The sequence below is a fragment of the Gracilinanus agilis genome, chromosome 2 (assembly GCF_016433145.1).
Source record: "Gracilinanus agilis isolate LMUSP501 chromosome 2, AgileGrace, whole genome shotgun sequence".
NCBI lineage: Eukaryota > Metazoa > Chordata > Mammalia > Didelphimorphia > Didelphidae > Gracilinanus > Gracilinanus agilis.
Window position 1 is genome coordinate 170576682 of NC_058131.1, and position 14173 is coordinate 170590854.

The 14173-nt window shown below is 35.4% G+C and overlaps 1 protein-coding gene across 1 annotated transcript in view; it reads right to left on the reverse strand.

Moving 5' to 3' along the window:
• Nucleotides 1-1730: 1730 nt before the first annotated feature.
• LETM2 (leucine zipper and EF-hand containing transmembrane protein 2) overlaps nucleotides 1731-14173 on the reverse strand; it is a 29686-nt gene continuing 17243 nt past the window's right edge. Inside the window, 3 exon segments of the mRNA XM_044660851.1 lie at nucleotides 1731-2132; nucleotides 2134-2235; nucleotides 2555-2650. Coding sequence (XP_044516786.1) covers nucleotides 2088-2132; nucleotides 2134-2235; nucleotides 2555-2650 — 243 coding nt within the window. The 3' untranslated portion in view covers nucleotides 1731-2087.

Consider the following 14173-nt stretch of genomic DNA (forward strand, 5'->3'; position numbering starts at 1 on the left):
ATTTCTGGGAAATAAAAATAACTAAATGTTACCAGCAAGCCTGGCAACATTTTTCATCTCCCCAATCCTGGAATGTCTATTCCCTCCCTAGCCTCTCTAAAACTAAGAGTTATTGGTCATCTCTGTGGTGACCTTCCAGCAAAGGAAGTCACCACTAAAAGTTTTTAAGTAATAAATAAGTATCTGAACATAATATTTGTTATTGGGTAACAGACAAGGACAATTAGACCTAAACAACCTCCACGACTAACAAAAAAAAGTCTGATTTGTGAAATACTTAAATAGACCAGGGAGAAAAAAAACACCCAACCCAAACAAACAGTTAAGCCTCAAACCCTAATTATGTTTCCTAGCAAAATGATGGCTAATGAAAGCCATATGTGTAAGCATAGTAGCAGCTCCTTCCCAGCCCATCATGTAGCCATTTCAGGCCCAAAAGTGGATATCAGACAGAATGGCTACTCAGCAGCCAAGTCTTGCTGGCTGCCAGTGTATTTTAACTCCTCACCACTCTCTAAGAGGTTTTCTTTTCTCTCCATCAATGCAGCACCTTTCCCCTGTCTTATAAGTTACTTGGTTTTGAGGGCTTTGCCCCCATTGTAAAAAGACTATGAGTAAGGAGCATCAGCATTTCAATTTGAATATCCTTAAAGTAAAAGTGCATATCAAACCACTAACAAATCAAAGATTACCTGAAAAAGTAGGGCTCTAACAGGTAAAGTCCTGCTCACTGGTTGCTGTGATTCCAAAGGTCCCAGCCAGAATGCAATGCTATAGGAAGGGATGGTCTTAAAGAATCAAAGCAGGAGTCATTCCATATAAAAGATTTTTCCTCTAGGGTGCTGAACAAATTGCAGCTATTTAAAGACATGACCAATGCAAATGCTACACATTTAGCCAATAATAAACAGGTGTCTTTACACATTTACAGTTTGTGGAGTTAATTTACAGTGGGAGAGGACAGTAGCAAGAAAGTGGACTGTCTGAAGGGCTGTGAGCTTCAATTCACTGCTAACATCACCTGGGGTAGGTTTCAAGGCCTCGAGGAGTACTGCTACAATGGTAACATGTCTATTCCAGAGATGATATAGACAATCCAGTCTGGAGATCCTTTACCTACTGAGGTAGGGAGATGGAGTGGGTGAATGGATTACAGCAGCAGCATCTTCAAGTGGCCTTAGACTCCATTTGCACTAGCCTTGCTCTTTTGGGATGAAGTTTGTGATTTAGCCTGAAAAGTCTAGATCAAAATAAAACAACATTAGGAACTAGGCTATGGTTTTAATGTGAATTCCTCTAAGAGACACAGGTTAGTTTCCTTAGGTCAAGTCATACCAAACTATTCTGATTTTGTAAGCTAATACAACAAGCATCTAGGCAATTGCTATGTGTTAAGCTGTGGGGGTAGGGGGAGTGGAAACAGCTATGAATGGGAATATGAAGGCAAAAATTCTGAGGAAGCTCACATTCTAAGAATACTAAAACAGACTTACTACCTGGGGTATCTGTGTGCTTGAATTACCATTACCTGAACCTTTTCTCTCTATTTGTCCAGCCCAGAAATATACTGACCTTCAAGGAAAGGGCTGCTATACTGTCTTCTCTTTGCTCCTGTCACTAGCTTCTGTCCTATCTTCACTGTTAGTCCTGTGCTATGGTCCCTACTTCCTATTACCTACTATTATTTTAACTGGGGAGTTTAATCATTGGTGGAAAAGAGGATACCCAAGTGACTTTTTACACTAAAGGTCTCTGGAAAATGGCAGGTGTGGGGGGAGCACTTATGTGACATTTAGGTTGTTTTCCTAATATTTCTTAGCATAAAGGTCCTGTGTAACATTCACCACATGTGGAAATAATTTCTAAGTGGCAGAAGAAAATAATGATGTGTCTGTACTGTAATTAGTCTTAGACTTCATATATTTAAAAGTTTTATACTTGATTGCACTGGTGGATAGTTTACTTAAAAAGGTCAAAAATGTAGTGGTTACAAGATGACTACACTTCAACCTACAACATCCTGTTTAGAAGTAAAGAAGGATTATGCAGTGTTTCAGAGTTGTTCTAAGCCTAGACTTTACGTACCCTTAAAGATAAACAAAAACACAAACAAATAAGCCCTTTCTCTCTGCTAAAAATGCTTACAGTTCCTTTGGAAGAAGAAGAAATAGGTCCTTCAGGTAATGAAACAGGTGGTGGTGGTATAATAGGCGGCAATTTTTTTAATTCTTCAACCTGAAACAACAGAATCAAAGGTTGTGTAAATTAATTTAACAATTTGATTCAGAATACAAATGTCTAGAAGATGCTGGGTTCAGTCCTATACATATTTGTGACTACCAGAAAGTTATGAAAGCCATTTTTCTTATTCTAGCGGTATCCAAAAGATAAAGCCTGGAGGCAAATTAAATACAGCTGAAATGTACTGCTTTCATATGAATGAACCAAACACTTGATTAACTCTTCTTTATTAAAGAAAATGACTGTTGGGTTATGATTTCAATTTATTCAAAAGGCTTTTATGTAAAGTAAAAACCCTGCCAAATTGTCTAACCTTTGTTCCCTGAAGTTGAGGTGCTGAGTCCACCAGGACCTCTTTAGATTCAGGTAAAGAAGCTGGTGTTTCTACAGGAGCTTCTGCCTTTGGAACCTAAAGAAAAGTAAGTTTGGTGTTAGTATTTTATGCTCACTATAAAAAGTCTATTGTCCTCCTAGAAGTCTAGAGAACACCTCAGCAATAGTCAAAGCTTTTTAGCACTATTAAAGCACCAAATTCCTCCAACTACACCCTTTGCCAGCATGAGAAATGAGGCAGAGGAATATAAATTTAACTGCAGGTTTTTATACACTCAGTCAAATCATATACCAATATTACAATTCTTAAGCATAAAAAGGACATTAACAATTCCAGTTCTATACCTGTTTCCAAAAGAAACCTTTCTTAATCAAAATTTCAGTATTTTTGGTCTATATGGGCCAAAGAGAAACTTGGAGAGCTTTCTGTTTTTGTTTTTTTTTAACAAATTGAGAAGAATAAGAAAATATGTATAAAGCACTTAGTACAGTACCTGGCACATAGTAGATACTGTATAAATATTTATTCTCTCCCCTACCTTATTTGACAGCTTATGGTCGCTATGGTCAGTTAAGATACATAATAGCCAATGCAAGTCATCTGAATATTTTAAACAACATTATTCTAGTACACAGTCTTTCCCTTCAATAGTTAAGCAGGGGGAAAAAAACATGCTATTTTCAAGAATACCAATAAATGAAATAGAAGAATACATTTTTATATCCACCCTACTAATACTGATTATTTGACAAAGTTGCCTGATTTATTAAAAGGGCAGATGGAAGTTAGCAGAAACTCCTGCTGCATGAGAACTAGAAGACAAAAGGAGACAATGGGTCTCTCCATTCCAATTCATTAAAAAACTATATGCCAAGGGGCACTGGGTAGCTCAGTGGAGTGAGAGTCAGGCCTAGAGACAGGAGGTCCTAGGTTCAAACCCGGCCTCAGCCACTTCCCAGCTGTGTGACCCTGGGCAAGTCACTTGACCCCCATTGCCCACCCTTACCAATCTTCCACCTATGAGACAATACACCGAAGAACAAGGGTTTAAAAAAAACAAAACTATATGCCAGCAAATACTAAATGTCTTATAAACCATATTCTGGGAAAAGATTAATCAAACTGGTGTTCATGATCATATTCTGGGAAACTTACATTTGAGATGCTGTATAAATCCAAGGTAATGGTAATATTAGCTTGTTGCCATAGTCCTCCAAGGGCAAAAACTATTATTTTATAACTAAGGGAAGCTAATGCTGAAGACGGACAAGAAAACACCTATGTTGGATTATACCAGGGATGTAAGTAAGTTTGGCTCAATATTAGAAATCATAGAAATACGATAGACCTTAATAATTTAAAAATCACATGATATTCACAAATATAGAAAAAATTCACAAAATGCAACACTCTTTTCTCCTAAAAACACTAAAAAAACATAGTAACAAATGAATTTTCTTGACTATAATAAATAGTATCTACCTAAAACCCAGAGTCAACATTATATATAATGAAGAAATACTAGAGGCAGAGCCAAGGTGGAGGTGTAGTAGCAAGGAAATCCTAAAGCTGCTCTGAATCTCCTTCCAAACTGATGATTAAAAAGCATCTCAAAAGGACAGAAGTCAAAGTAGGACAAGCAAAGGGGTTCTCCCACTGAATACAACATGAAAGATAAGCAGAGAAAAGGGATTTCCACATTATAAGAGGGCAAAACTTCACAAGGGAAAGCGCAGGCTGACTACCCCCACCCCGACCCCACCAAATGCAGAGCCAGGACTTCTCCAAATTCTATGAGGCAGGATACACTAAAGAAAAAGCACCGAAAGACCTACTCCTGGAGGCTCCAGGCCCTGGCAGTGAGACTCAAAGCTTGATAGCACTGGGCTCACTCAGAGGCAGTAGTGGTGAAAGCTCAGAGGTGGTAGCAACAGTGGCAGGGAAGATAGCCTCAGAGCAAAACTCTGAAAAGTGTGTTATACCAACCAACCAGAAACCACCACAGACCTACACCTAGAAATCCTAGGCCCTGGAGGTGAAGATCAGAGCTCTATAGTACTGGACTCACTCAGGTCTCTAACAAGGAAGGGAAGATAGCCCCAAGGCAAAGCCCTGTGAGACAAGCTAAGACAGAAATGACCAACAACATGCAGGACTTCCAATCCTCAAGTGGGAAAATGAGTAAACAACAGCAAAAAAAGCTCTTGCCCCTAGAAAATTTCTTCAGAGAAAAAGAGCAAAAAAGAGATGCAAAAGGAGAGGGTGAAAAACAAACAAACACATGTAAACTCTCAAAAAAAAAAAAGGAAACTGGTCACAAGCTCAGGAAGAACTCAAAAAGGAGTTCAAGAAACAAGTAAGGCAGATAGAAGAAAAGTGGGAAAAAGAAATTAAAGTAATGGGGGAAAAAATAACAGCTTAAAAGGCAAAACTGGCCAAATGTAAAGAGAGACACAAGACTCAAATGAAGTAACAAGCAGGGTAAAAAACAGTATTGACCTGATGGAAGAACAGGCAAAGAGATCCAATGATGGAAAGAGTGCCATGAAAAGTAGAATAGACCAAATCAAAAAGGAGAATCAAAAGATAATGGATGAAAATCAGTCTTTAAAGACTAGAATTGGGCAGGTAGAAGCTAATGATTTCACAAAACATCAAAAAATAAAACAAAATTAAAAGAATGAAAAAATAGAAGAAAACATGAAATTTCTCATTGAAAAAATAATTGACCTAGAAAATAGATCCAGGAGAGACAATTTGAGAATTATTGGACTACCATCATATTTCAAGAAATTATCCAAGAAAACTACCTGATATTCTTGAACAAGAGGGCAAAATAGACATTGAAAGAATCCACAGATTATCCCGCTACATTAAATCCCCAAATGACAACTTCCAGGAATGTTATAGACAAGTTCAAGAGCTTTCAGGCCAAGGAAAAAATACTGCAAGAGGCAGAAAGATACAATTATGATATCATGGTGCCCCAGTCAGGATTACACAGGATCTGGCAGCCTCCACACTGAAGTACCACAAAGCTTGGAATACGATATTTCAGAAGGCAAGAAACTGGGTCTACAACCAAGAATCACCTACCCATCAAAACTGACTATATACTTTCTGGGGAAAGTATAGGCATTTAATAAAATAGAAGATTTCCAAGCATTCCTGAAGAAAAGACAAGAATTAAACAGAAAAGTTGATGTCCAAAAACAAAATTCAAGAGAACCATAAAAAGGTAAATAAGAGAAAAAATTTAAGGGCGTCAATAAGGTCAAATTGATATTGTGGTCACCAATTTAAAAATATTATAGCTCAGGCCAAAATTACTTTTAGTAACTTTATTTACAAAAATGTGGAAAGAATGAAAGTAGAGGAATACAAGAAGAGGGTAGAGAATATGTCTAGCCTATCAGGGCTTATTAACCCTTGACTGAACAAAGGACCCAGAGTTCCACCTTCAGGGGAAGGCCTCTCTGGAACTAATCTCTTCAGAAGCCAGGAAAGGAAGGCCAGCTACTCACTCACCCAAGAAACAGTCCAAGAGCCAAGGTACAAGTCCAGTCACCTCCAAGAGGCAGGTCACCAGCGAATGCTCCAAACTGAAGATTCAAGCCAAAGACAACTTGAAGACTCAAGCTGAAGATGACAATGACAACCTCCTGAAGGACTGCTTACAGAAGATTTTCTCCAGCTGAAGAAGTTCAAGGCTTTTATAGTGATTTCTTGTCCCTTACCCTCTTCATATGGGCCAATCACAGCTTCCAAATTGCCTAGCACTGCCCAAGGGGGTAGTGTCTGTGGGATCCCCTTCTTATCTCTGAAGGTATTAACTCTTATCATAGGCCTCTGAAGGTGTCAACTTTTTACCACAGGCTTCTGAACATATCAACTTTTATCATAGAATTCACAAGTTTCTGACTGATTGAATTATCACCCACTTTAGCAAATGACTTATGAGCACTCTTATTTAGTGTTAAGTAGGGGTGCTTTGAGTTCTGGAGTTATCACTCATTTTAGCAAGTGACTTGCGAATTCTCTTACTTATTCAAGTAACTAACTTGTGAATTCTCTTACTTGATGTCTAACAAAGTGTTAAGTAGGGGTGTTTTCAGTTTTGGTTGATCAATTTTAAAAGTTGCTGATGCTAGACAAAGAAAGTCCGATTCACACTTTACAGAAGGTAATTGCGACCTAATAAAAAGCAGTATAGACAATGAAGAAATATTAGTATTCAACATATATGCATCAAATGATATAGCATCCAGATTTTTAAAGGAGAAACTATTAGAGCTTAAGGAGGAAATAGATAGTAAAACTATACTAGAAGTGGACCTCAACCTTCCCCTATCAGAACAAGATAAATCAAACCAAAAAATAAATAAGAAAGAAGAGAAGTGAACGAAATTTTTGAAAAATTAGAGTTAATAGATATTTAGAGAAAAGTGAATAGGGATAAAAAGGAATATACCTTATTTTCAGCTGCACATGGTACATAAACAAGGATTGACCATGTACTTGAGCATAAAAACATCACAAATAAATGCAGAAAAGCAGAAACAACAAATGCAACTCTTTCAGATCATAATGCAATAATAATTCTATCAAACATTTAAAGAACAACTAATCCCAATACTACATAAACTGACAAAATAAGCAAAGAAGGAGTTTTACCAAATTCCTTTCATGACACAAATATGGTACCGATACCAAAGCCAGACAGACCAAAAATAGAGAAGGACAACTACAAACCAATCTCCTTAATGAACACAGATGCAAAAATCTTAAATGGAATACTAGCAAAGAGACTCCAACAAGTAATCACAAGGGATTATTCATTATGATCAGGTGGGATTTATACCAGGAATGCAAGGCTGGTTCAATGTTGGGAAAACCATCCATATAATTGACCATATCAACAACCAAACTAATAGAAATTACATGATTCTCTCAATAGATGCAGAAAAATCCTTTAACAAAATACAACACCCATTCATATGGAAAACACTAAGAAATAAAGGAATAAAAGGGACTTTCTTCAAAATAATAAACAGTATTTATTTAAAATCATCAGCAAGTATCATCTAAAATGGGGATAAGTTAGAAGCCTTCCCAATAAGCTCAGGAGTGAAGCAAGGATGCCAATTATCACCACTACTATTTAATATTGTACTAGAAATACTAGCAGTAGCAATTAGAGAAGATAAAGAAATTGAAGGGATTGAAGTAGGCATTGCGGAAACTAAACTATCACTCTTTGCAGATTATATGATGGCGTACCTAGAGAATCCAAGAAAATCAACTAAAAAGCTAGTAGAAATATTAATAACTTCAGGAAAGTTGTAGGGTACAAAATAAACTCACATAAATAATCAGCATTTCTATATATTTCCAACAAAACTCACCAGCAAGAGTTAGAAAGAGAAACTCCATTTAAAATCACTCTAGACAATATAAAATATTTGGGAATCTATTTGCCAAGACAAATTCAGGAATTATATGAAAACAACTATAAAACTCTTATCACACAAATAAAACTAGATCTAAACAATTAGAAAAACATTAATTGCTCGAGTAGGATGAGTTAATATAATAAAAATGACAATTCTACCTAAATTAATTTATTTATTTTGTGCCATACCTATCAAACTACCAAAGTTTTTTTTTTTTTGCTTTAAATTTATTTATTTATTTAGAATTTTTCCCCATGGTTACATGATTCATGTTCTTTCCCTCCACTCTTCCTTCCTCCCTCCCAGAGCTGACAAGCAATTCCACTGGGTTATACATGTATCATTGTTCAAAACTATTTCCATATTATTCATATTATCAGTAGAGAGATCTTTTAACATCAAAACCCCAATCATATCCACATTGAATCATATGATCCATCATATGTTTTTCTTCTGCATTTCTACTCCCACAGTTCTTTCTCTGGATGTGAATTGTGTTCTTTATCATAAGTCCCTCAGAATTGTCCTGGATCATTGCATTGCTGCTAGTAGAGAAGTCCATTACATTTGATTGTACCACAGTGTATCAGTCTCTGTGTATAATGTTCTCCTGGTTCTGCTCTTTTCATTCTGTATCACTTCCTAGAGGTTGTTCCAGTCCTCCAATTCATTATTCCTTTCAGCACAATAGTATTCCATCACCAACAGATACCACAATTTGTTCAACCATTCCCCAATCGATGGACACCCTGTCATTTTCCAATTTTCTGTCACTACAAAGAGTGAAGCTATAAATATTTTTGTACCAGTATTTTTTCTTATTATCTGTTTGGGGTACAAACCCAGCAGTGGTATGGTTTGCCCATCACTGCACTACAAGATTTGTACTTCAAAGAGATAACAAAAAAGACTGGTACAAAAATATTTGTAGTTGCGCTTTTTGTGGTGGCAAAAAATTTGGAAAATGAGGGTATGCCCTTCAATTGGGGAAAGGCTGAATAAATTGTGGCATATGATGGTGATGGAATACTATTGTGCTATAAAGAATGATGAACTGCTTGATTTCTATATGAACTGGAAAGACCTCCATGAACTGATACAGAGTGAAATGAGCAGAACAAAGAGAACATTGTACACAGAAACCGAAACATTGTGGAACAATCAAATGTAATCGAATTTGCTACTAGTAGCAATATGATGATCCAGAACAATCCCAAGGGACATATGAGAAAGAACACGAACCACATCCAGAGAAAGAACTGTGGGAACAGAAATACAGAAGAAAAACATATGATTTATCACTTGCTTATATGGGCACATGATTTGGGGTTTTGGTTTTAAAATATTGCTCTGTTACAAAAATGAATAATATGGAAATAGGTATCAAGTGTTAACACATGTATAACCCAGTGGAATTGCTTGTCAGCTCTAGGAGGGGGGACGGAAGAGGGGAAGGAGAGAAAATGAATCTTGTAACCATGAAAAAATATTTTTTTTAAAAATGCTAGAAGCCTTTCCAATGAGAAAACAAAAATGTCTATTATCATCACTATTCTCTGAATATGGTACCAGAAATGCTTGCTATAGCAAGAAGACAGAAAAAAAAAACCAAACTGAGGGAATAAGTATAAGCAGTGGAAAATATTCAGTCTTTGCAGATGATATGAAGGTCCAGATTCAGCTAAAAAATTAATTGAAACAATAACTCCAGCAAAAAAAGGCTATATAATTAATACACATAAATTGTCAACTTTTTGCATATTACAAAAAAGAAAGAGATAAAAAGAGAAATTCATTCAAAATAATTATAGAAGATATAAAATAATTAGAATCTATCTACCAAGATGCACAGTGGAAATATATGACTACCACTATAAAATACTCTTTAGAGACATAAAGACTTAAGAAATCTGTAATAGTAATTGCTCATAGTTGGACTGTCAACATAACAAGAATGATAATATCATCTAAATTTACTTATTTAGTGCCATACTAAACTACAAGGTTACTTTTTAGAACTAAAAAATAAAATTTACCTGGAGAAACAAGCTCAAGAATCTCAAGGGAAATAATGGGAGGAAAAAGTAGGAAGAGAGGAGTTCTTGTAGTACTAGATCTCAAATTATACTGCAAAAGCAATAATCCAAAGTATTTAATAATAAAAATAGAAAAGTTGGTCAGTGGAAAAGATTAAATAAACAATACACAGGAACAAATATAATGGTAGAATTTGGTCAATAAACCCAAAGACCCTAATTACTGGGATAAGGATTCATTCCTAGACAAAACTGGTGGGTTTAGGTCAACCCTGCACACTATGTATTACATTAAGATATAAGTGAATACATGACAAACATAAAAAATCACATTATAAACAAATTAAAAGTATCTAACTATAGCTTCCTAGCTACATATAGGTGAAGAATTCTCAACAAGATAGCGAGAGAATTATAAGAGGTAATAATCTAATAAATATAAGAGATAATTAGACATAAAATACAATTTTGGTTATAAAGTCTGAATATCTACTCAGTAAAAACAAAGAAAACTAAAGACAATTTTCTCTAATAAATATTGCTGCAAAATTTTTAAATTAAAAAAAGTGTAAGAAGATTATAGCAATATATCACAAAGATCATACACTATAAACAAGCTTGTTTTGTCCTAGGAAAACAAGACTAGCTTTATAAGCATAATTGATCATATTAATAATAAAAATCATATATGAAAAGATGCAGAAAAAGCTCTTGCCAAAAAACAACACCCATTCCTAATAAAAACACATGAAAGCATAGGGAAAAGGGAGCTTTTTAAAAATAAGGAATATCTATCTAAAATCAAGAGCAAGCATCTAAAATGGGGATAAATTAGAAGCCTTTCCATTACGATCAGGGGTAAAGCATGGATGTCCATTGTAGCTATTATCATTCAATATTGTACTAGAAATGCTAGCTATAGCAATAAAAAAAATATCAAAAGCACAGGCAATGAAGAAACAAAACTATTACTTTTTGTAGACAATATGATGCTATACTTGGAAAACCCTGAAGAGTCAAATAAAAAACTAGTTGAAACCTTTAACACCTTGAGCAAAGTTTCAGGATATAAAATAAACCCAAATTGCCGGGAGCCACTCAGAGAAGGGTCAACTATCTGGATCCCATTAAAGTCAATAAAACTGGCAAGGCCTTGTACTGACTTGGTTGGCCTGAAAAGCTGGGCCATAAGATGGATGGCTTATCCAAAAAAATCTGACCCCCCTCTCTGTGACTCCTTTTTGATCAACACCTTTTATTATTGAAAGCATTGTAATCTAGTTTTTTAGGATAGCCTCAAATCCCATAGAAAACTCCTAAGTACCCTATAGTAAACCAGCTTTTAATGAGTTAACAGCACTTTACCTCAGCCTAGAATAGCAGAAATTAGCAGAAGCTGCTTGTATCTTTTCCTTTCTATTTCTATTTCTATTTCTCAAGGACACTGCAGGGCAGGTCCAGCCAAATTCCACTCTCACTTAGGTACTTTCTAATGACAAAATACGTCCCACAATCTTAAAGGCTCATTCTTTAACATATCTTTTAAGTATGAAAGCTTTTACTAAAATAAAACTTAGATAAAGTAAGACTCCTTTAACCTTGGACCTTGTCTCATCCAGACATAATCTACATGAGAGAAATTTTTTGTAAGCTATATACCAATCGTGAGGTAATTCTTTAACCTTGGGTGTTTCTATACAGCTGTGATTTCAATTGTGCTTTGTAGAAAAAAACTGTTCTTGGAAAAATATATAAAATAAACCTCATGCCCAAGGGCTGAGAAAGCAGTCATGAGCTAACATATTAGACTGACAGTTCCCAGTTTCTGCTTTGTTCTTTCTCACCTAAACCATACACCTTTCCAGACCCCTGGAGCTGCTGGACAGCTTACAGCACCAAATCATTAGCATTTCTATATATTACCAATAAATACTTTTTCCCTCATTCCCCTCTCCTCCCCTCTCCCTGAGAGGATAAGCAATCTGATATAGATTTTACATGTGTAATCATGTAAATCATTTAATCACATAAATCATGTAAAACAAATCATGTAAGTCATGTACTGTATAACATTTTTCCATATTAGTCATTTTGTAGAAGAAATCTCAATTTTTTTTAAAAGAAGAAAGAAAGTCAAATATAAAGGGTTCCATCTGCATTCAGACTCCATCAGTTCTTTCTCAGAGGGCAGAAGACATTTTCTATCATGAGTATCTGGGATTGTCTTGGAACACTGTTAAGAATAATTAGGCCATTCACAGTTGTTTATGAAAAATTTTGCTTTTGTCACTGTATACAATGCTCACTTCATTTTGTATTGGTTTATGTATGTCTTTCTGGATTTTTCCAAAATCATCCTGCTTATTTCTTATACCACAACAATATTCTATAACTATCATATACCACAACTTGTCCAGCCATTCCCCAACTGATGGACAACCCCTCAGTTTCCAATTCTTTGCTACTACAAAAGAGCTGCAATAAATATTTTTGTACAAATAGGTCCTCTCCTCCCCCCTTTTTTTTGTCTCTTTGAAATTCAGACCTAGTAATGGTATTGATGGATCAAAGTGTATGCAAGCAGGTTCACTTTTAAAAAAAATAAACCTGAAAAAACATGGTAAGGCTTATATAAAATCATGAGAAGTGAAAGAAATAGAACCAAGAGAACAGAACATTAATATACAGCTATAGAAATAATGCTTGAAAAATAACTTGTAGGGATAGTTAGATGGCTCAATGGTTAGAAAGCCAGGCCAGGAAGCAGAAGATTTTTGGTTCAAACCTGGCCTCAGACACTTCCTAGTTCTATGACCCTGGGCAAGTCACTTAACACCAGTTGTCTAGCCTTTACTGCTCTTCTTCCTTGGAATCAATACTTAGTATTAATTATAAGAAAGATGATAAAGGTTCCCCCCCCAAAAAAAGAATAAATTGTGAATTTCCAACTCCAGAGAAATAATAGAAACCCAAAGACATAATTCATTTTATACATATGTGTGTGGATAGATAGATAGATAGATAGATAGATAGATAGATAGTTAGATAGATAGATAGATAGATAGATAGTCAAATGATGCCTTCTCTAGTATGGGGAGGGGAAGGAAGGAAGGAGATACCTGGAAATTTTCATGCAACCAACCAACAAAGAAATTCTTTAAAAAATTAAAATTTAAAGGAGGGAGAAGGGAGGGAAAGTTGAACAACAACAACAAAAATCCAGTGCAACCAAAATGAGGAGGAAAGCAGGAAATTGGGGTGGGGGTAGTTTTACAATATATTTCTCTGACAAAGTTCCCATTTTTCTAATATTTAGAGAACTGACCTAAATTTTAAAAAATAAGAGCCATTTCCTAATTGATTCCCAAAGAGCCATTGATAAAGGGCCCAAAAATGTAAACAGGCAGTTTTCAGAAAAAGAAATCAAAACTATCAAAAATCATATAAAAATGTTCTAAATAACTAATAATTAGAGAAATTCCAATTAACAACTCTAAGGTGCCACCTCATACCCTGCAGATTGGCTACGATGACAGTAAAGGAAAATTACAAATGCTGGAGGCAACATTGAAAAACAGGAATGCTAATGTACTGGTAGAGCTATGAACTAGTCCAACCATTCTGGAGAACAATTTGGAACTAGGTCCATAGAGCTATAAAACTATGTATACCCACTGACTACAGTAATTCTGCTATAGCCCAAGAGATTAAAAAAAAAAAAACAAGGAAAAGGGCCCATATATATAAAAATATTTATAACAACTCTTCTTGGAGTGACAAAGAATTGGAAAACTGAGAGACACCCATCAATTAGAGAATGGCTGACCAAGTTATGGTATATGATCGTGTTGAGAAATGGCTATGCTAAAAGAAATTATAAAGGGGATGGTATCAGAAAAAATTAGGAAAACTTTATATAAACTGATTAAAGGTAAAGTAATCAGAACCAGGATAACACTGTAATCAGAACCAGGAGCAAAACTGTAAAGATAATCATCTGTGAAAGACTTAGCTACTCTGATCAATATAATGGTACATGAAAAATCTAAAGGACTCATGAAGAAAGATGCTATCCACCTACAGAAAGACAACTGACACACTCAGAGTGC